Here is a 23,039-nt window from a genome sequence, read left to right on the forward strand (position 1 = left end):
GGTTGCTGCTGTACGCAATGTTGATGGTGAACAGATCAAAACACTGACAGAATCCATGGATGGCAGGCTTTTGAGTGTCCTTGCAAAGAAAGGTGACTATATTGGTCACTGATTTGTTTTTGTTTTGTTTTTGAATGTCAGAAATGTATATTTGTGAATGTTGAGATGTTATATTGGTTTCACTGGTAAAAATAAATAATTGAAATGGGTATATATTTGTTTTTTGTTAAGTTGCCTAATAATTATGCACAGTAATAGTCACCTGCACACACAGATATCCCCCTAAAATAGCTTAAACTAAAAACAAACTAAAAACTACTTCCAAAAATATTCAGCTTTGATATTAATGAGTTTTTTGGGTTCATTGAGAACATGGTTGTTGTTCAATAATAAAATGAATCCTCAAAAATACAACTTGCCTAATAATTCTGCACTCCCTGTATGTACATGTTAGGAGTTAGCTCTAGGACACAGCTGTGCTCTCAGCAGAGAGAGGGCAGTGGGCAGAGCACAGGAGGTGTTAGAAAGCAGTGCTCCAAGGATTCAGCCCCACCCCCTAGTGCTCCAACTTGCTTGTTTGCATATTAATACAAATGCATATATTACTGCAGCTGTTTAGCATATAGGCAAAATAAATGTATAATTTTAATTAGCATGATGAGCCCTACCAGGCAGTATGCCTGGTTTAATAGGGTTGATCATGCTGACAGTGCCTCTTTAAGGAACCTCCTATGAGCAAAATTAGGGTTGTAACCATTGAATCCCTGCAAGCTGGTCAAGCTTTATTGCTGTGTTGTTCACCTGTAGGGCGGTTACCACAAGACCACTCATTTGTACCCATCTCAACCACTCTTTTCTATCACAACTGAAAGACCATACCAAGCTATACTCAAGATAACTGATGTAGCGAGGAGTTGCAATAGGAAATAAGGTTATACATTAGCTTGTTAGTGGAGTATTACAGTAAATGTGAATGACGTAGAGGTGTCTGTCTTGAATTAACCCAATAAAATGGCATCCACATACCAAGGATCTGAGATATTCTATTGTATAGGGGTGTGTGTCATGTAGCTGTAAAATATCCCCATCAATAATACATGAACTAATATTTTCCTATTTCCTCCTGCTTTGTTCTTAGGTCTTGGTATGAACTTAATCAGCTTGGTCAATTCCTGTTAGGATTCCAGAACCCGACTACTTTGCACAATGCATTTCACTACCATGAACTGAGTGAGAATGTGAGCAGAACCATATCAGGTGGAATTCTCTATTCTGGAGGACGCCAGGGAATCTATGGATGCTGTGAATACACGTTGGACACCTTTCATAGTAGTAGATTCTCAAGCTGGGCAACCACTTTAAAGGGAACCTGTCATCAACTTTATGCTGACTTCACCGAGGTCAGCATAAAATAGTGTCAGAAATGCTGATTTCAGCAGTGTGTCACGAATGGGCTAAAAGTAAGTGGTTGCTGAGAACCAGCATCATAATCATTACAGCCCAGGCCTTGAAAAGAGTCAAATCTACCTGAGAAGAGTCCTGGTTATTCATAATCTCCTGCACTCTCACCCATCTGCTGATGATTGGCAGATCTCTCCTAGAGAGAAAGGGAGAAAACCAAGTAGAAGACTGTCAGTCGTCAGCAGGTGGGCAGGAGAGCAGGAATTTATGAATAACCATGACTCTTCTCAGGTGGCCGGGTCTCTTTTCCAGGCCCAGTCTGCAATGATTGTGATGTTGGTTCTCGGCAACCACTTACTTTTAACTTTTAAATGACAGACCTCTGAAATCAACTCACCTGTCTTTTCTTTATGCTGCCGTTAGTATGGGCAGCATAAAGTTGATGACACACATTCTGGGTTTTTGATGCAGTTTTTGAGGCCAAAAGTATATACAAACAAAGAGGAGAGGTCATATCTGCTAATAGTTTTTCACCTTTTAAGATCCACTCATTATTTGGGCTTCAAAAACGGCATCAAGGAACCTGAAATGTGGCAGCACCCTTAAAGAGTTTAGTTAGAGGAACATCTACTAAATCATACATAAAAGTGTGCTACCAAAGTATCGCCCTCTTAATTAGCAAGACCCTCATGAAGAGCCAGAGATCAGGTCACTATATGTGTCCATTGACCACTAGAAACCTGACACTGACTGAACCACAGACCACCTAGGATAAATCGCTAAAGTATATGGGGAAACTTCTCTTAAATTATTAATATACATGTATCATCACTGTGGAGAACCAAGCCACATTAGTAAAGAGGGAGTATTTTATCAAAATTGCTTTTGCTAAGGAAATCATGGTGGCATCTACATAGTCCACCAACTCTTGGACTCAGCAGTTGAAATCAGTGTGGTGCTGCAGCTAAAATAAAGTACAGTTTGAGTCTACAGTCGTGGCCAAAAGTTTTGAGAATTACATAAATATTGGAAATTGGAAAAGTTGCTGCTTAAGTTTTTATAATAGCAATTTGCATACACTCCAGAATGTTATGAAGAGTGATCAGATGAATTGCATAGTCCTTCTTTGCCATGAAAATTAACTTAATCCCAAAAAAAACTTTCCACTGCATTTCATTGCTGTCATTAAAGGACCTGCTGAGATCATTTCAGTAATAGTCTTGTTAACTCAGGTGAGGATGTTGACGAGCACAAGGCTGGAGATCATTATGTCAGGCTGATTGGGTTAAAATGGCAGACTTGACAAGTTAAAAGGAGGGTGATGTTTGAAATCATTGTTCTTCCATTGTTAACCATGGTGACCTGCAAAGAAACGCGTGCAGCCACCATTGCGTTGCATAAAAATGGCTTCACAGGCAAGGATATTGTGGCTACTAAGATTGCACCTCAATCAACAATTCATAGGATCATCAAGAACTTCAAGGAAAGAGGTTCAATTCTTGTTAAGAAGGCTTCAGGGCGTCCAAGAAAGTCCAGCAAGCGCCAGGATCGTCTCCTAAAGAGGATTCAGCTGCGGGATCGGAGTGCCACCAGTGCAGAGCTTGCTCAGGAATGGCAGCAGGCAGGTGTGAGCGCATCTGCACGCACAGTGAGGCGAAGACCTTTGGAAGATGGCCTGGTGTCAAGAAGGGCAGCAAAGAAGCCACTTCTCTCCAAAAAAACATCAGGGACAGATTGATCTTCTGCAGAAAGTATGGTGAATGGACTGCTGACGACTGGGGCAAAGTCATATTCTCTGATGAAGCCTCTTTCCGATTGTTTGGGGCATCTGGAAAAAGGCTTGTCCGGAGAAGAAAAGGTGAGCGCTACCATCAGGCCTGTGTCATGCCAACAGTAAAGCATCCTGAGACCATTCATGTGTGGGGTTGCTTCTCATCCAAGGGAGTGGGCTCACTCACAATTTTGCCCAAAAACACAGCCATGAATAAAGAATGGTACCAAAACACCCTCCAACAGCAACTTCTTCCAACAATCCAACAACAGTTTGGTGAAGAACAATGCATTTTCCAGCACGATGGAGCACCGTGCCATAAGGCAAAAGTGATAACTAAGTGGCTCGGGGGCCAAAACGTTGACATTTTGGGTCCATGGCCTGGAAACTCCCCAGATCTTAATCCCATTGAGAACTTGTGGTCAATCCTCAAGAGGTGGGTGGACAAACAAAAACCCACTAATTCTGACAAACTCCAAGAAGTGATTATGAAAGAATGGGTTGCTATCAGTCAGGAATTGGCCCAGAAGTTGATTGAGAGCATGCCCAGTCGAATTGCAGAGGTCCTGAAAAAGAAGGGCCAACACTGCAAATACTGACTCTTTGCATAAATGTCATGTAATTGTCGATAAAAGCCTTTGAAACGTATGAAGTGCGTGTAATTATATTTCACTACATCACAGAACCAACTGAAACAAAGATCTAAAAGCAGTTTAGCAGCAAACTTTGTGAAAACTCAAATTTGTGTCATTCTCAAAACTTTTGGCCACGACTGTATATACTAATGTTTGTTGGACATATATAGGCACAAACTTGTGTAGTTGGTCAACTTTTTTTTAAAGAGGACCTTTCCCCACTCCTTACATGTTTGTTTTAATAGCTTCATGCATTCCCCACGTACTAACAATTCTGGATCATCTATTCTTCTGTCTGTATGTTGTGCCATTCCTCTATTATTTCTACTAGAAGTTATGAATAATTGCTAGCTGTCTGCAGTAAGGGTACAGAGGGGTGGTAACCAGTTGGGGGGTGTACATGCACAGTCTGAAAATAGCAGCACTGATTGGCTAGAGGAAGACTGTGCAGGTACACGCCCCCAACTTGTGACCTCCTCTCTGTACCCTTACTGCATAACTTCTAGTAGAAATAATAAAGGAATGGCACAACATAGAGCCATAAGAATAGATGCTCCAGAATTGTTAGTACGTGGGAAATGCATGTAGCTATTAAAACAGACATGTCAGGCGCGGTGAAAAGTCCTCTTTAAAAATGAGTTGGTTAAAGGGGTTTCCTAGGGCAGTAATATAGATGTCCTTTGGCTAGGTCAGATAGATACAAGTCCAACTTCAGCACACTTTAAAGCACTTTTTCACCAGAATTGGGCAATGGATTGATAAGTGAATGGTGCCTGGTTTGGTGACAGACTCCCTTTAACCAGTGGCGTAGTTATAGGGGTCGCAGCAGTCACAATTGTTACCGAGCCCCTAAGCCAGGGGGGACACAGATTGCTCACTAGTTTGCAGGAGGAGCAGAGAGTGAAGCGCTGTGAGTGCTATACTCTCCTCCTCCCTGGTCTTCTCCAGGCCCTGATGCTGTGTCCTGACTCCGTACAGTCAGGTTACAGTGCAGCGCAGGCCCAGAGACAACCAGCGAGTGTAGACTGCAGGAGAGGACGTTGGACACGGAGATCAGTGGCGGAGCAGGAAAGGTAAGTTTATTTATTTTGGATCTGATTTGAGGTCTGATATGGGGGCCTGAGGATCTTATATATGGGTCTGATACGGGCATCTGACTCTGATCTGAAGTCTTATATGGGGGTCTGAGGATGTGATATGGGGGTCTGATCTGAGGTCTGACATGGGGGTCTGATCTGAGGTCTAATGATCTGATATGGGTTCTAAGGATCTTATATGGGGGTCTGATATGGGCATCTGACTCTGATCTGGTCTGATATGGGGGTCTGAGGATCTGATAAGGGGTCCTAAGGATCTGATATGGGGGTATGAGGATCTGATATGGGGATCTAAGGATCTGATATTGGGTTCTGATATCAGAGTCTGATCTGAGGTCTGATTTAAGGTTCTGATTTCAGGATCTGATATGGGGGTCTGATCTGAGGTGTGATATGGGGGATCTGATCTAAGGGTATGATATGGGGATCTAATCTGGAAGGTAAGGGAGTATTTGTTGTACTGGCACACATTATAAGGGAGTTTTTTTTGTACTACCACACAGTATTAGGTGGTATTTTTTTGTTCTGGTGCAGATTGTAAGGGGGTATTTTGTACTGGCGCATATTGTAAGGGGTATTTTTGTAATGGTGCACATTTTAAGGGGTTATTTTTGTACTGGCACATATTGTAAGGGGTATTTCTGTAATGGTGCACATTTTAAGGGGTTATTTTTTTTACTGGCACATATTGTAAGGGGTATTTCTGTAATGGTGCACATTTTAGGGGTTATTTTTGTACTGGCACACATTAGGGGAATTTTTTCACTGCCACACATTATAAGGAATGACAGGCCTCATAGCTGCTAGGGGAGATTCATGGCAGGAGTTTCTGTGTCTTCCCCGTCAGTCATCAGGTCTGAGGCAGCACCAGGTGACACAATCATTCTGGGATAAGAGTCCAGCCCAGACTGTCAGTCAAAGAGAGAGAGGGAGATTCTTTGTGCAACAGAGTCCTGCTGGAGGCTCTATAAGTGTGGTCTCAGCCGGGCTGGTTGAGGGGCCACAAGGCTAGGTGATAGCCTGGACTTTGGGGGACGCAGTGACACCTGTGGTACTAGGGTCACTAGGTCAGAGTCGGGATGACTGCTGGATCCTAATTCCCTAAAGGGACTCGTACTTGTACAGCCTGGAGGCTGGGGAACTGTTAGGCTGGAAAAGCCGGATCTGATGCAAGGTATGAACTGTAACCTGTAGTTAAGTCAGGGACTATGTTATGTGATGTTTAGTTAGAGCCCAGCCGGGCGAGTGTTTATTATTTTGTATAATTGTTTATGTTTACGCGGATGTGCCGCAATATAGCACAGTGTTTGGACCTTAAACTTGGTGTCTAGCGAAGATATCTGTGAGAATGACCCCCGAAAGAAAGCTAATCCCCCACAGGCTCTTATAGCAGCAACCTCCTACAGACACAGAATGTCACCCATAGACAAATGTGTTTGTGTGTGTATATTGTGACACAGTCAGGGGAATGGTCTGGGAAAACAGGTATTTTCCTCCCAGCGTGTGCTGCTGGGCTGATTTGCAGCCAGTTGGTGTCAAATACCGGACTGGATTTTAATTGCCGGTCCGGGTTTTTGGCAGCACCTGGCTGTCCTTAAATAGGCAGCTGGGCTCAGCAGCAGGATCTCTGTGTTGGGATCTGAGGCTTGGTGCCAGTTTGGAGGGCTGAGACCCATTGGCTGAGGAAACAGGCCCCCTAAAACCTGCTGTGAACTGACATCAAGGTGACTTGTCTTATATGAACTTTCCAATTTGTGTGAAGTAACACCAAGATGTAATTTCCATTGTGTGTGAAGTAAACACCAACTGCAAAGTACTGTATTGTTTTGTGCATTTGCCTCAAGTGTAAATAAACACTGAAGTTTTGCGTTAAGAACCTGTCTTTTGCCTCTGTACTGCATCCGCTTACCCTATCTACCAAAGCAAAACCCCACTATATATATATATATACATACACTCACCTAAAGAATTATTAGGAACACCATACTAATACGGTGTTGGACCCCCTTTTGCCTGCAGAACTGCCTTAATTCTACGTGGCATTGATTCAACAAGGTGCTGATAGCATTCTTTAGAAATGTTGGCCCATATTGATAGGATAGCATCTTGCAGTTGATGGAGATTTGAGGGATGCACATCCAGGGCACGAAGCTCCCGTTCCACCACATCCCAAAGATGCTCTATTGGGTTGAGATCTGGTGACTGTGGGGGCCATTTTAGTACAGTGAACTCATTGTCATGTTCAAGAAACCAATTTGAAATGATTTGAGCTTTGTGACATGGTGCATTATCCTGCTGGAAGTAGCCATCAGAGGATGGGTACATGGTGATCATGAAGGGATGGACATGGTCAGAAACAATGCTCGGGTAGCCCGTGGCATTTAAACGATGCCCAATTGGCACTAAGGGGCCTAAAGTGTGCCCAGAAAACATCCCCCACACCATTACACCACCACCACCACCCTGCACAGTGGTAACAAGGCATGATGGATACATGTTCTCATTCTGTTTACGCCAAATTCAGACTCTACCATTTGAATGTCTCAACAGAAATCGAGACTCATCAGACCAGGCCACATTTTTCTAGTCTTCAACAGTCCAATTTTGGTGAGCTTGTGCAAATTGTAGCCTCTTTTTCCTATTTGTAGTGGAGATGAGTGGTACCCCGTGGGGTCTTCTGCTGTTGTAGCCCATCCGCCTTAAGGTTGTGCGTGTTGTGGCTTCAGAAATGCTTTGCTGCATACCTCGGTTGTAACGAGTGGTTATTTCAGTCAACGTTGCTCTTCTATCAGCTTGAATCAGTCGGCCCATTCTCCTCTGACCTTCAGCATCCACAAGGCATTTTTGCCCACAGGACTGCCGCATACTGGATGTTTTTCCCTTTTCACACCATTCTTTGTAAACCCTAGAAATGGTTGTGCGTGAAAATCCCAGTAACTGAGCAGATTGTGAAATACTCAGACCGGCCCGTCTGGCACCAACAACCATGCCACGCTCAAAATTGCTTAAATCACCTTTCTTTCCCATTCATACATTCAGTTTGGAGTTCAGGAGATTGTCTTGACCAGGACCACACCCCTAAATGCATTGAACCAACTGCCATGTGATTGGTTGACTAGATAATTGCATTAATGAGAAATAGAACAGGTGTTCCTAATAATTCTTTAGGTGAGTGTATATATATATATATATATATATATATATATTTATATTTAAAAAAATATAAATAAAATTTTATATATACAGTATAGACCAAAAGTTTGGACACACCTTCTCATTCAAAGAGTTTTCTTTATTTTCATGACTATGAAAATTGTAGATTCACACTGAAGGCATCAAAACTATGAATTAACACATGTGGAATTATATACATAAACAAGTGTGAAACCACTGAAAATATGTCATATTCTAGGTTCTTCAAAGTAGCCACCTTTTGCTTTGATTACTGCTTTGCACACTCTTGGCATTCTCTTGATGAGCTTCAAGAGGTAGTCCCCTGAAATGGTTTTCACTTCACAGGTGTGCCCTGTCAGGTTTAATAAGTGGGATTTCTTGCCTTATAAATGGGGTTGGGACCATCAGTGGCGTTGAGGAGAAGTCAGGTGGATACAAAGCTGATAGTCCTACTGAATAGACTGTTAGAATTTGTATTATGGCAAGAAAAAAGCAGCTAAGTAAAGAAAAACGAGTGGCCATCATTACTTTAAGAAATGAAGGTCATTCAGTCAGCCGAAAAATTGGGAAAACTTTGAAAATAAGGGCTATTTGACCATGAAGGAGAGTGATAGGGTGCTGCGCCAGATGACCTGGCCTCCACAGTCACCGGACCTGAACCCAATCAAGATGGTTTGGGGTGAGCTGGACCGCAGAGTGAAGGCAAAAGGGCCAACAAGTGCTAAGCATCTCTGGGAACTCCTTCAAAACTGTTGGAAGACCATTTCAGGGGACTACCTCTTGAAGCTCATCAAAAGAATGCCAAGAGTGTGCAAAGCAGTAATCAAAGCAAAAGGTGGCTACTTTGAAGAACCTAGAATATGACATATTTTCAGTTGTTTCACACTTGTTTGTTATGTATATAATTCCACATGTGTTAATTCATAGTTTTGATGCCTTCAGTGTGAATCTGCAATTTTCATAGTCATGAAAATAAAGAAAACTCTTTGAATGAGAAGGTGTGTCCAAACTTTTGGTCTGTACTGTATATATATATATATCTAACAGACAGAGGCCATGGTTCACAGCTCCCTCCCCTAAGGCATTGCAGCACAGTGATTTATTACACTAAGGGCTTGTTCACACAAACGTTTTTTGTGTTCCGTATATGGGCCGTTTTTATATTCCATATGTGGTCCTTATACAGAATCATTCATTTCAATGGGTCCGCAAAAGATGCGGACAGCACTCCATGTGCTGTCCGCATCTGTTGCTCCATTCCGTGACCCCGCAAAAATTATGAGACATATCCCATTCTTGTCCGTTTTGCGGACAACAATAGGCATCTCTAAAATGGGCCTCCTGTTCCGTTCTGCAAATTGCGGAAGGCACACGGGCGGCATCTGTGTTTTGCGGATCCGCAATTTTCGGACCGCAAAAAACGGCACGGTCGTGTGAATGAGCCCTAAGAGTCAGTCACTCACACACAATGTGATCAAGATTGCTGCAGTAGACCTCCAGCCTTTGATACTCACTGAGTTCGTCTACGTGGTGGTCACAGAGGCAGACACTGGGAGAGCAATATAGAAACTTCTCTTGGCACCTGCTTCACATCCCTGCAGTAGCGCTGGCAACCAAGAAGCACACGCCTGCTGCGCCAGAGTTCAGATAGGATGATGCTCCCCAGTAGCGTGCCTAGGGTGTTTGGCACCCGGGGCGGGTCCTTTCTCTGGCACCCCCTCCCCCCCAATACTTTAAAAAAATTGTACCCCCTCACAGTAGTATTTATTGTACAACCTTCACAGTAGTTTTGTACAGATGTGTACCCCCTCACAGTAGTTATGCCCACATTGTGCCCCCTCACAGTACTTATGCCCTCTCTGTGCCCCTTTCACAGTTGTAATGCCCTCTTTGTGCCCGCTTCACAGTAATAATGCCCATTGTTCCCCCTTAATAGTAGTAATGCCCACGGTGCTGGTAATGCCTACGGTGCCCCCTCCATAGTAGAAATGCCCATTGTGCCCCCTTCACATTAGTAATGCCCTTTGTGCCTCCTCCATAGTAGTAATGCCCTCTGTGGACCCTCCATAGTAATAAAGTCCTCTGTGCCCCCTCTGTATAAAAAAAACCAAAAACACAGTAACTACTCACCTTGTCCCGTTCCTGAAGCTCACAGTCCTCTCTTCCCTGCAGGCACAGATCGCTCTGCAGCACTGTCTGGGCGGAGCTTATGCAGATTTCCAGGCTGAAGGCTCCGCCCAACCAGGCTGGCAGCACGATCTGTGCCTGCAGGCTGAATGGTGGAGCGGGGAGAAGTCTTCCTGCTTCACCATTCAGAGCGCCGCCGGCCTGAAGGAGGGGAGGAGCGCGGGGAGCTGAGGAGTGAGTGACAGGACTACAGATCCCTGCGCTACAGCAATGAGCGCTTCCATCTGTATTGATGGAAGCGCTCATTGTTTTGGCACCCCACTGAGAGCCGGCACTCGGGGCGGACTGCCCCCCATGACCCCCCCCCCTTAGTACGCCACTGATGCTCCCTTACCCTGCTGCTGTGTAAACCGGCTTGTAAGACATAAAACTAGATAGTGAGGGGGCAGGGCCATTCAGCCCTGCAGGGCCCCCAACCTCACGGGCCCTATAGCGATTGCGTGGTCTGCCACCATTGGCAGTACGCCACTGCTGTGGGGGGCACCCTGGCACAGTATCAACTTAGCGCAATTATTTTTGGGGGACATTATGGTGATGCTGTTGTTGTCAGGGACACTATTTTCTGGGCGCAGATACTTTTTAGGGCACTGTGTGCCAATAATAATTGAAGGGGGTACTATCTGTGTGGTACTAGTATTTTCAGGGGGACTGTTTCTGCAATACAGTATTAGGGAGCACCAAGGCCACAGTATTGGGGGTGGCAGGATGGAGTGTTCAGAAGGTGGGAGGATGATGGAAAAGTAGGAAACTAAGATGTCTGTTTCTCAAACTTTGCAGAGACGAGAGATGGCTGAAAGAAATCATGGCGGTCTGGTCGGAAAGGAGAAGATGAGGAAAGAGAACATCTACATCAGAGGAGACATCACTGCATGTAAGAAGTATGTGGTGCTGTATTACCCTGTATGTTTTCCAAGTATGTCTTTAACAGTAGGGCTGGAGGGAAGGGGTTAGGCTGAGAATTTGGGGTGGGGGGGGGCGGGTGCCTACCCCTTGCCACAAAACATTGAGGGAAGGGGGTATCCCAAGCTGGACTCTTGCACCAGGGCCCATGAGCCTTTAGCTACACCCCTGCCTTAAACGTAATTTAATTAGGTGATGTGACATAATTTTTAGACCACATTTTACATGACTTTTCAGGGAATATGTCTATAATGATGGAAGAAGCAACTCAATATGAAAAAGAACAAAAAGACGTTACAACACATCTGCGTGACAAATACTGAGCGGAGCATGCTTGTGTGTATGTGAGGATCGAGAAGGATGTTGGTTGGCCAAATGATGGTTTGGCCAACAGTTATCTTATGTCTATGCCCAGTCTAAATGTGAGAGTCCTTCATATGTGGTTGTCAAGCAGCACGTCCCTAGCAACCAGTCTGTCTCCGGCTGCTTAGGTGTTCAGCTAAACCATGGTGCTGAGAGGAGAGGCAGGAAGATTTAGAAGGAAATAGCTGATTTCAGAAACAATGGATTCCTTTCAACAGCACAGCAAATGGAGAGAAGATGGCTTTAGGTTTAGTGTCCTTTAAGAAACTACAATGATGGTCTAATTAGACTACTGACAGGAAGTCTGCTGTCTCCTTCACCTCTGACCAGTCACACTTAATCTAGTCTACGAATGTCTTCAGCTTATAAAACTACAGCGGCATTATAAGAGGAGGTATTATCTCTCACACCTGGAAATATGGCTAGGTTCACCCCTGAGGCAGAGGTCCTGGTAGAAGCCGCCATTTTTTAATCTGGCAAAAAGTACAGGACCAAATATGGCGGCATGTAGCAGAAATTTTGTCTGGCAGACAAAAATGTGATGGACTCCATTATAGTTATTGGGGTCCGTCTGATGCACTTGTTGTATGGGATATTACAAATCCAGCTCAACTATTTTTTCCAGATTTCTGTTCCTACACCTAAAATGCGCCACAGCGTTATTCTTATTAAGAACACAGCAGGCTTAAAGGGGTTTCCAAGATTTTTTATATTAATAGCCTACCCTCAGGATAGGTCATCAATATCAGATTGGCGGGGATCCAACTGCCAGCACCCCCAACGATCTGCTGTTTGAACAGTGCTTACCTTCATACAGCAGCGACGTCACGTTCATCGGTCACACGGCCTAGGTCCTTGAACATAAAAACCCCACTCACCTGTCTCTGGTCCTGCCAAAGTGCCATTCCTGGCGGCTTCAGTGGCCACAGAGACTTGAATGCTATATAACAGCAGTGCTGTACCATTCAAGATGCTGTGACCACTGAGGCCTGTGATGCGCTCAAGAGGTCACTGGATCAAGCCACTTTTTGTGTTATATTTAGGGGCACAGGTTAGGAACCCAGGGGTTGTCATCTCCAGGTCCAGTCAACCCCTTTAATTATGGAAAGAAAATCACTGGTGACTACTGATGAACAGTTACATAGTTAATATGGTTGAAAAAGACATAAGTCCATCAAGTTCAACCAAGGGATAGGTGGGGATGTGAATCCCAGAAGGAAGTGAGACTCAAATTTCTACACAGTCTAAAAGAAAAACTGCCCATAACAACCAATAACAGCACAGCTTTTATTTCCTTTAATGGTCTTGAAAAATATGTGCGCTTTGATTGGTTGCTACACGGAAGGAGCCGTCCCATAGACGTGAATGGGACGGCTTGTAATTACACCTGCTCACCACTGCTCTGTCGACAGCGAGCAGGTAAACAATGAAGGGAAGGCTTGCGCTCGAACGGAGCGTGGCCTTCCCTTCAACCAGCTGATTGTGGGGGTGCTCGGTGTTGGACCCCCCCCCCCCCCCCCCGATCTGATATTTATGACCTATCCTGAGGATTGGTCATCAATAGAGATGAGCAAATCGACTTTGGATGGTACATCCGAAGCTGATTCGCTAAAAACTTTATTTTAATGCTGTACAGAGCAGGGGCGGATTGGGAACTTAAGGTGGCCCTGGAAAAAATACTAAAAGTGGCCCCGTTTTGTAGTTGGATCCAAATTGATGGAAGGCAGGGCCAGCAATACCATATTGTGGCACATTATACCACCCCAACAGAGCCAAATACCACAGTGCATCACAAAATACTGCCAGCAGCACAAAATACTTCCATTGGCCGGCCGTGAGGAGGGCACAGGCGGCCCCCTGGGCTTTGGCCTACCGGGAAATTTCCCTGTAAGGTCTATGGCCAATCCGCCCTTGGTACAGAGATCCCGCCCTGTACAGTATTAGAATGTATTGGCTCCGATGAGCCGAAGTTATTACTTTGCGAAGTCGCGCGAGACTTCGTGTAATAACTTCGGGAATTAATTATTACTGTAAAAAACCTTGGTACCTAACTCAAGTTCGGTTCCTAGTGGTACCTTGGAACTAAACCCGAGTTCCGTACCACGGTTTTTTACAGTAAAAATTTATTCCTGAAGTTATTATGCAAAGTCTTGCGGGACTTCGCTAAGTAATAACTTTGGCTCGTCGGAACCAATTTATTGTAATACTGTACAGAGCAGGATCTCCATACATTATGTACCATCCAAAGTCGATTCGCTCATCCCTAGTCATCAATAGTAAAATTCCAGAAAACCCATTTAATAGAGGTGGACCCTCAGCCCAGGATCCTCATCTCCTGGCCATATTGATTACAGATTTCATCTTTCTCTCTCTGAAGGAGACCATCCTTTGAGTTGAATGGACACCGTGCAATGCTTATTTTCTCCTGTGGTGGCGCTGAAGGGAAAATTAAGATTTTCCGCCCAATATCTCCACAGATTCCAGCTGATTGCTGGTGGTCTCAGCAGGGGGACACTTTGTGATTGGCTTATTGTCAAGGACTCTTCTAAAATAAAGGGACTGTCCAAAGCAGAGAAACCCTTTAAACCCCAGAGAATCAGACAGATGACTACTGTGTTTAATTGTAGTAAAGCCTATAGAGGTTGGGTTTGTTTTTCTGAATCCTATGGCTTCATCCTAGGTGCTAGGGCTCTAAATAGAGAGGGGTTATAGCTTGAAAAAAAAAAAAGGATGTGATATGGGACTCCTACAGCTGAAAATCTAAAAACCTATTCAATTCTAGAGTTTTTTAAAGGCCTTATTTCAATTTATGTAAACCAGAGTTTCATACAGTTATGCTTAAATTTTCAAAATTAAATATATGTATGTTGTTGGTAATATTAAAAATGACTAAAATCACAGAAAAAAAGAAAAAGAAAACTGTCTATACATGGAATAAACATTAATAACCTGTCCTTTTCTTTACAGTAGCCACATAGGCAAACTAGGCGCTTGACTCATAAGACAAGATCAAGGACTAAATTACTTTTGTTAACCCCCTCCACCCCAATATTAATTTAGAAGGACAAATCTCACAAAGTAGAAGTAGTCACTGGAAACAAAACATATGGCGGTATTAATTCTGGGTGCTTTAAGACATAAACTTTTGATGCCTTTGGTCTAGCACCTCCTGACTTCCGTAATGGCTGGCTTCCTGACCCTCACCCGCAGTGCTGTTTTATTAACCCCTTCTGGATCCAGCCCAAAATCAAACAAATTGGAGAACGCTACAAGGCTTCCATCCTTCCTTGGACCTGCCTGAGACCAACCACGGGCTTGTCAACCGTTCATTACACCTACCCATCTAGCCACATATAGCGTATCTTGCGTTAACCGGCGTCACACACCTCCTATGGAGCACGCTGACCGCTCCCTTGCCACCTGTCTAGTTTCCGTTTATGATAATCTGTAGAAACCAAAATGAAAACCCCCAATATCTTCTGAGAGGAGACGTACAGACGACTCGGGATGGTCCATGTATCCCTGGTACAATCTGATGACTCGTCCACTACTACTGTAGTAACGTAATAATCATATAAAGTTATTACTTAATAAACAATATAAAAGCAGAATATGGACCCCAATGGCACACAGGACACCCTTCGTAATCAACTGTGACTTACTACAGGCATAAATACAGACCGGCGTGGGCAACGTGGCTGTAAACTTTTTGAATTTTTAAAGCTCCCTAGATGCCTCCAAGACCTAGAGGCCAACTTCAATGAAAAACCACAGAAGACACATTGTGATATCACTGTGAGTCGTATCAAACGACAAACTCAAAACTGCTACAAAGACTCAGCTCTGCTAAGCACCAGAAACAAAACATGCAAATAAAAGCGCACATGATCAGCAATGAAACAATGCTATCGCCCGGGCACACAGCTACACACAGACACCATTACCTCCGCATCCTGCTCCTCGGTCGGTGTGTGGGGCATTATTTCATAGAGTACGTGACACTCGCTCAGAGTGTCACCAATGCCGCCCTTCACCCGCACACAGGATGACATGGTGTGTCACACACACTGAGTGACGGTCTCTCTCTGCCGGTCCCTCCCTGCATTTCCTGTGGATGTTCAGTGCAGCAGATACAGTTGTAGCCTGTGGTTTGTATTACACAGATCTAATACGATGGAGGAGAGTGACTGTACAATAGAGGTCTGACATAGGGAGTCAACGTGGCCGCTCACCAGACACTGGGACTTTAAAACGACTTATTAACGTTTTAATACCCACTGGATACTTCTGGTCCACATCTATTTTATACTGTTTTATAGACAGAGATAGATAGATAGATAGATAGATACGAGAGAGAGATAGATAGACATATAGATATGATAGATAGATGAGATAGATAGAGAGATAGATAGAGAGATAATGAGAGAAAGACATGAGATAGATCGATATTAGACAGAAGGATAGATAGACATATAGATTAGATAGATAGATATTAGACAGATGGATAGATAGACATATAGATTAGATAGACAGATGGATAGATAGACATAGAGATATGATAGATGAGATAGATAGATAGATAGATAGATAATGAGAGAAAGACATGAGATAGATCAATATTAGACAGAAGGATAGATAGACATATAGATATGAGATAGATCAATATATACATAGATATGATAGAGAGATATGAGATAAATAGAGAGATAGAGAAGAGATAGACAGATACATAGATAAAAGAGAGATGAGATAGATAAATTTGAAACAGATTATTGCTTGCTAGATATATAGATGATAGAATAAAACGAGGCAGATACATAGATGATAGATATGAGATATCAGATAGATACATAGATGGATAGAAATATAGATAGATACAGAGTGGGTAAATGGCATCATTGTGAATAAACATGGAAACTGCAGAGCACCACTTACCAATGATAAAGTTGGCTACGAAGGCGTGTGAGGGCAGACTGACACACTACAGAGGAGCAGGTCACCACCAAAATGAACCGTGTATCTAAAAGTGACGTGCATCTAAAACAACAGTTCAGTGAACACTACTTCTTATGGGGCTTCGAAGCATATGGATGGTCACTGCATGTCACGATCAGTGTGGGGGGAAAACTCCACACTAAACACAGGAGGGAAGGGGAACAGTAACTGGTCTTGGAAACTAGGGAAGAAACAGGTCACCTCCTAAACAACCCTAATCCGGGCCCTAACTACCTATCAATATGAATAGACCTTGAAGGTAGGAATATTCATATGCAGGATACCTAGGCCCTTATATCCCTATAAGGCCCTGGAATGAGGTTAGGACCAGAGACAACCCAACCCTCCCCAGATGGATGAATGGAAGTCTCTGTCACAGGCCCAGATATAAACAACAGGGAATATAACAAACACAAAACAATAAGAAAAGACAAGACTTAGCTTAAAGTAGAAAACTGGCAAGTCCAGAAGCACCACAGAGTAGCACCGAACAGCTTGTAAGAAGGCAGGAAGAAAATCTATAAAAAGCGCCTCCAAGAGTGAGAAGCGGCTACTTATGGGAAAGGTAGTTTAACAACAAGCAACACCTGAAGCAAGGGGTGTGGCATTCACCAAAACACTGACACAATAAGATCCACAGTGAACTTGTCAATTTAACCCATGAGTTGCCAGTCTCTCTGATCTCCTGGTGCCTGCCACGTGAACGTCTGTGACACTGCACCTCTGCTAACGAAGCAGAAAAGACTTCAATTTTCATAGCAGTAACGGAATTTGACTTCTGCTGATTGGCAAAGGGTTGTCTTCTCCGATGAGTCATGTTTTCTGCTTCATCGAAAGGATGGACTTTGATGTGTCAGGTGAGAGACACAAGAGAACAAACACCTTGCAACCACTGCTGGAAGAACACAAGCTGGTAGTGGCAGTGTTATGGTCTGGGAATGTTTTTGTGGCATTCTCTTGGCCACACATTCATGTCGATGGTACTCTCAACTGATTGGGGTATAAATCCATCCTTGCAGATCACTTACACCCATACCTGCTAATTGTCTTACCTTGATCTTCCAACAAGAGCCTGTCCAAGATTTCCAAGTACTACCAAGGCCTCCTAATTCCCCAGACTTGAACCCAATTGAGCCTCTGTGGGACCTCCTCGATCATTGTGTTCACTCTATGGATCCTCCCCATGCTCCTTCAGCAGCTGTGGGATGCACTGCAGTCAGCATGGCTCCAGATACCTCTAATAACCTACCAGGACCTTATTGAGTCACTCCCAGCCCGTCTAGCTGCTGTCCGTGCATTGGTTTCTCAAAATACATAATCAGACACTTATCCCCTATACTGTGGATATGGAATCAGTACTGTTAGTGAGAGAACCTCTTTCAGACATTCCAGATTCAGTGTAACTAAATGAGCCATTTCTGTACATGTTGGTGCTGGTCTCCTAATACCCAAAACTTTCCCGTTCTTGAGGTCCTGTGATACAAAGCATATTCAAGTCTTCTTGCTTCCTCCAGATCTTGACCCATCATGACCTGCTCAGTGTGGTGTCCTCAGTTGCCCTGTATCCTGCATAAATAAATACTCCATTTGCTGAATCCAAAGGGAGTATTTATTTATACATGTAAGTGGATGAGTAATGACTATTCTCCATGCCTACACTGATCTCTTATGTAAGCCTCGAGGGACCCTATGTAAATTGTCTAATAGCAAATATGAATTTCTGGCTTTAAGGCTATGTACACCTTCGGGGGCATTTTTTTAAAATTATTATTATGTAGATAAAGTTAATGTGAGCCACTTACTAATGTATTGTTATTATCCATATTGCTTCCTTTGATGGCTGGATTGATTTATCCATCACATTAAACAATGCTCATTTCCATGGTTACGACCACCCTGCAATCCATCAGTGGTGGTCATGCTTGCACTCTTATAGGAAAAAGCGCTGACCTCTCTGGTGGCTGGGATCGTGGGAGCTCACATAGGCTGCTGCTTTTTTCTACAGTGTGCAAGCACAACCACCGCTGATGGATTGCAGGGTGGTCGTAACCATGGAAACAAGCAGTATATAATGTGAAGGAAAAATGAATCCAGCCAGCAAAGGAGGCAATATGGACAATCACAATACATTAGTAAGTGCCTTGTATTAACTTTCTCTACATGATAAATGCTATTTGCTGAAATGAGAGGGCCCTTTTAACCCAGAAAAAGATGACACTAGAGGAGGTGACATGATTGTTGATAGCAAACTCCGCTAGAGACAAATACCTTTTCCACTTGTTCTGACTGTCAGACACAAAGCATCTTAAAAACTGCTCCAGTACCTGGTTGACCTTTTCAGTTTGTTCATTTGTCTCAGGATGGAACACAGATGAGAAGGACAGTTTGATCCCCAGTCTCTTACTAAAGTCTTTCCAGAATCTCCAGACAAACTGGACTCCTCTATCTGAGACAATGCACTCTAGTATCCCATGTAATTTGAGAATACAAACAAACAAGGTAGCAAATTCTTTAGTCTCAGGAAGTTTCTTTAATGGAATTAGGTGACACATTTTAGAAAACCTGTCAATGACCACCTAGACAACCGTCTTCCCCCGGGAGGGTGGAAGGTCAGTAATGAAATCCATTGAGATGTGGGTCCGAGTTCTCTGTGGAATGGGCAAGAGGCAAAGTTGACCCACAGGATTTCTCCTGGATATCTTGGCCCTTGCGCAAACATCACATGCCGAGACAAAGGCAACCACATCTACTGACCAAGTAGGCCACCTGTAGGCTGTGGAGACCAGATGTTTAGTCACAGCAATTACCAGATGACATGCAAATACAGAGCAATGAGATTCCTCCAAAACTTTAACCCTTAGGATACCGGAGTATATTTCCAGTCACATAGCTGTATGAGGGCTTATTTTTTGCGGGACAAGTTGTCCTTTCTAATGTCACTATTAATTATGGCATAAAATGTAGTGGGAAGCGGGAAAACAATTTCAAATGGGGTGGAATTGGAAAAAAACACTGTTTTACGGGTTTTGTTCCCACTGCGTTTTGTTTATGGCAAAACTGACCCATGCCCTTCATTCTTTGGGTCAGTACGATTACAAGGATACCCCATATGTATAGGTTTTTTATGTGTAAATAGTGTAAAAATAAATTTTAACTTTGAGATTTTTATTTTTATTTTTTTTACATCACCATATTCTGACCCCTATAACTTTTTTATACTTATGTCTACTGAGCTGTTTTGGGGCTCATTTTTTGCAGGACAATTCATAGTTTTTATTGATACCATTTTGGAGTGTGCATGACTTTTAGTTAACATTTTATTTCATTTTTTGGGGTAAGAGAAGCAATGAAAAAATGGCAAATCGGTAATTTTGACCCTTTTTTCCATTACGCCATTCGCTGTATTGGATATATATATATATATTTTTTTTTAATATTATGGCCGTTTTTGGTCGCGGTGATACCCATGATGTTAATATTTATTGTTATTTTTTTAAATTTTTTTATTATATGTAAAGGAGGGTGATTTAAACTTTTTTATTTTTTATATATTTTTTAACTTTAAAAAAAAAAATTATTATAATTTTAAGGCTCATAAATGATCCTTTAACCCCTTCCTGACCCATTACGTTCTACTACGTCATGGGAACCACTGCATTCCCGCAATTTGAAGTAATAGTACGTCATGGTGATCGTGCGGGCACTGGAGCGGTGCGCGCGCGATCACTGCAGGGGCCCTGCTGTATCCGCCGGCATTGCTGTAAAAGCCGATGCCGGCGGATTAACCCCTTCTATGTCGCGGTCCGCGCTGACCGCGACATAGAAGGGGTTTGTGTCGGGTGAGTGAGCACATTGAGTCCCCGCGCTGCTGTGGCGTGGACTCGATGCGTGACAAGGCAGCCCGATGCCGTGCAGAGGCTGCCCAATGCCTTGCACGGCATCGGGAACCGCCTTCTACGGGTGCCGAGGAGATCCAGCCTCAGGCTGGGTCTCCTAGGCAATCTGTTAGTGTATGACTCAGTGTAATACACTAGCAGGCAATGTATTACAATACAGATGTATTGTAATGCATTGCAGAGGGGATCAGACCCCCAAAAGTGGACATCAGAAATAAAGTAAAGAAAAAAAAGTTAAAAAAGTGTTTTTAATAAAATTAATAAAGTAATAAAATTAATAAAGTAAAAAAAGAAAAAAACGCCCCTTTCCCCTTATTTTATAATAAAAAACAACCCAGACATATTAGGTATCGCCGCGTCCATAATGACCAGCTCTATAAATATATCACATGATCCACCCTGTCCGATAAACACCATAAAAAAATAAAAATAAAAACGGTGTAAAAAAAAGCACCTTACATCACAAAAAGTGCAACACCAAGCGATCAAAAAGGTGTATGTCCCACAAAATGGTATCAATAAAACCGTCACCTCATCCCGCAAAAAATAAGCCCTACCTATGACAATCGCCCAAAAAAAAAAAAACTATAGCTCTCAGAACATGGAGACACTAAAACATAATTTCTTTTGTTTCAAAACTGCTATTATTGTGCTAAAGTGAAATACATAAAAAAAATATACATATTAGGTATCGCCACGTCCGTAACAACCAGCTCCATAAAAATATCACATGACCAAACCCCTCAGGTGATAACTGTAAACAAAAACAAAAAAACTGTAAAAAAAAAAGCAGTTTTTGTCACATTACATCACAAAAATTGCAACAGCAAGTGATCAAAAAGGCGTATGCCCCCCAAAATAGTACCAATCAGACCATCACCTCATCCCGCAAAAAATGAGACTGTATCTTAGGCTACTTTCACACTAGTGTTCGGGTGTCCGCTCGTGAGCTCCGTTTGAAGGGGCTCACAAGCGGCCCCGAACGCAACCGTCCAGCCCTAATGCATTCTCAGTGGACGCGGATCCGCTCAGAATGCATCAGTCTGCCAGCGTTCAGCCTCCGCTCCGCTCAGCGAGCGGACACCTGAACGCTGCTTGCAGCGTTCGGGTGTCCGCCTGGCCATGCGGAGGCAAGCAGATCAGTCCAGACTTACAATGGAAGTCAATGGGGACGGATCCGTTTGAAGATGACACTATATGGCTCAATCTTCAAACGGATCCGCCCCCATTGACTTTCAATGTAAAGTCTGGACGGATCCGTTCAGGCTACTTTCACACTTAGAAATTTTTCTAAGTTATAATGCAGACGGATCCGTTCTGAACGGATACAAACGTCTGCATTATAGGAGCGGACCCGCTCCGAACGCTAGTGTGAAAGTAGCCTAAGAGAATCGGTCAAAAAATAAAAAAGCTATGGCTCTCAGACTATGGAGACACTAAAATATCATTATTTTTTGCTTCAAAACTGCTATTATTGTGCTAAAGTGAATTTTTTTTTTAAAAAAAGGATACATATTAGGTATCACCATGTCCGTAACAACCATCTCTATAAAAATATCACATGACCTAACCACTCAAGTGAACACCGTAAAAAAAAAATATATATCATTATTTCGGTTTCAAAAATGCTATTATTGTGTAAAACTTAAATAAATAAGAAAAAGTAGACATATTAGCTATTGCCACATCCGTAATGATATGCTCTATAAAAAAGTCACATGACCTAATCCATCAGGTAAACTCTGTAAAAATAAATAAATAAAAACTGCGCCAATACAACAAATTTTTTGGTCACCTTGCCCCATAAAGTGTAATAATGAATGATCAAAAAATCATATGTACCTGTAATTGGTACCAATAAAAACGTCAACTCTTCCTGCAAAAAACGAGCCCCTACACAAGACGATCGGCAGAAAAAATAAATAAATAGGGCGTTCAGAAAATGGAGATACAAAAACCAAATTTCTGTTTTAAAAAATGCTTTATTATTTAAAACTGAAACAAACATCATAGAAAGTAGACATATTTGATATCATTGCGTCCGTAACAACCTGCTCTATAAAAATAGCGCATGATCTAACCTTTCATATGAATGTTGTTAAAATTAAAAAATAAAAACGGTGCCAAAACATAAATTTTTTGGTTACCTTGCCTCACAAAAAACGTAATATAGAGCAATTAAAAATCATATGTACCCCAAAATAGTACCAATAAAACTGGCACCTTATGCCGTAGTTTCCAAAATGTGGTCACTTTTTGAGTTTCTACTGTAGGGGGGCTTCAAATGGGACATGGCATCTAAAAACTAGTTCAGCTAAATCTGCCTTCCAAAAACCATATGGCGTTCCTTTCCTACTGCGCCCTGCCGTGTGCCCGTACAGCAGTTTACGATCACATGTGGGGTGTTTCTGTAAACCGCAGAATCAGGGTAATAAATATTGAGTTTTATTTGGCTGTTAACCCTTGCTTTGCTACTGGAAAAAATTGATTAAAATGTAAAATCTGCCAAAAAAGTGAAATTCTGAAATTTCATCTCCATTCTCCATTAATTCTTGTGGAACACCTAAAGGGTTAACTAAGTTTGTAAAATCAGTTTTGTATACTTTGAGGGGTGTAGTTT

The 23,039-nt window shown here is 42.8% G+C and overlaps 1 protein-coding gene across 1 annotated transcript in view; it reads right to left on the bottom strand.

Moving 5' to 3' along the window:
• The window catches only part of LOC120986220 (serine/threonine-protein kinase N1-like), a 70,510-nt gene extending 54,908 nt beyond the window's left edge, over positions 1–15,602 (bottom strand). Inside the window, exon 1 of the mRNA XM_040414659.1 lies at positions 15,473–15,602. Within this exon, the coding sequence (XP_040270593.1) occupies positions 15,473–15,580 (108 nt within the window). The 5' untranslated portion in view covers positions 15,581–15,602. The remainder of the gene's footprint in view (positions 1–15,472) is intronic.
• Positions 15,603–23,039: the final 7,437 nt, after the last annotated feature.

The sequence above is a fragment of the Bufo bufo genome, chromosome 1 (assembly GCF_905171765.1).
Source record: "Bufo bufo chromosome 1, aBufBuf1.1, whole genome shotgun sequence".
In the NCBI taxonomy this organism is placed as follows: Eukaryota; Metazoa; Chordata; class Amphibia; order Anura; family Bufonidae; genus Bufo; species Bufo bufo.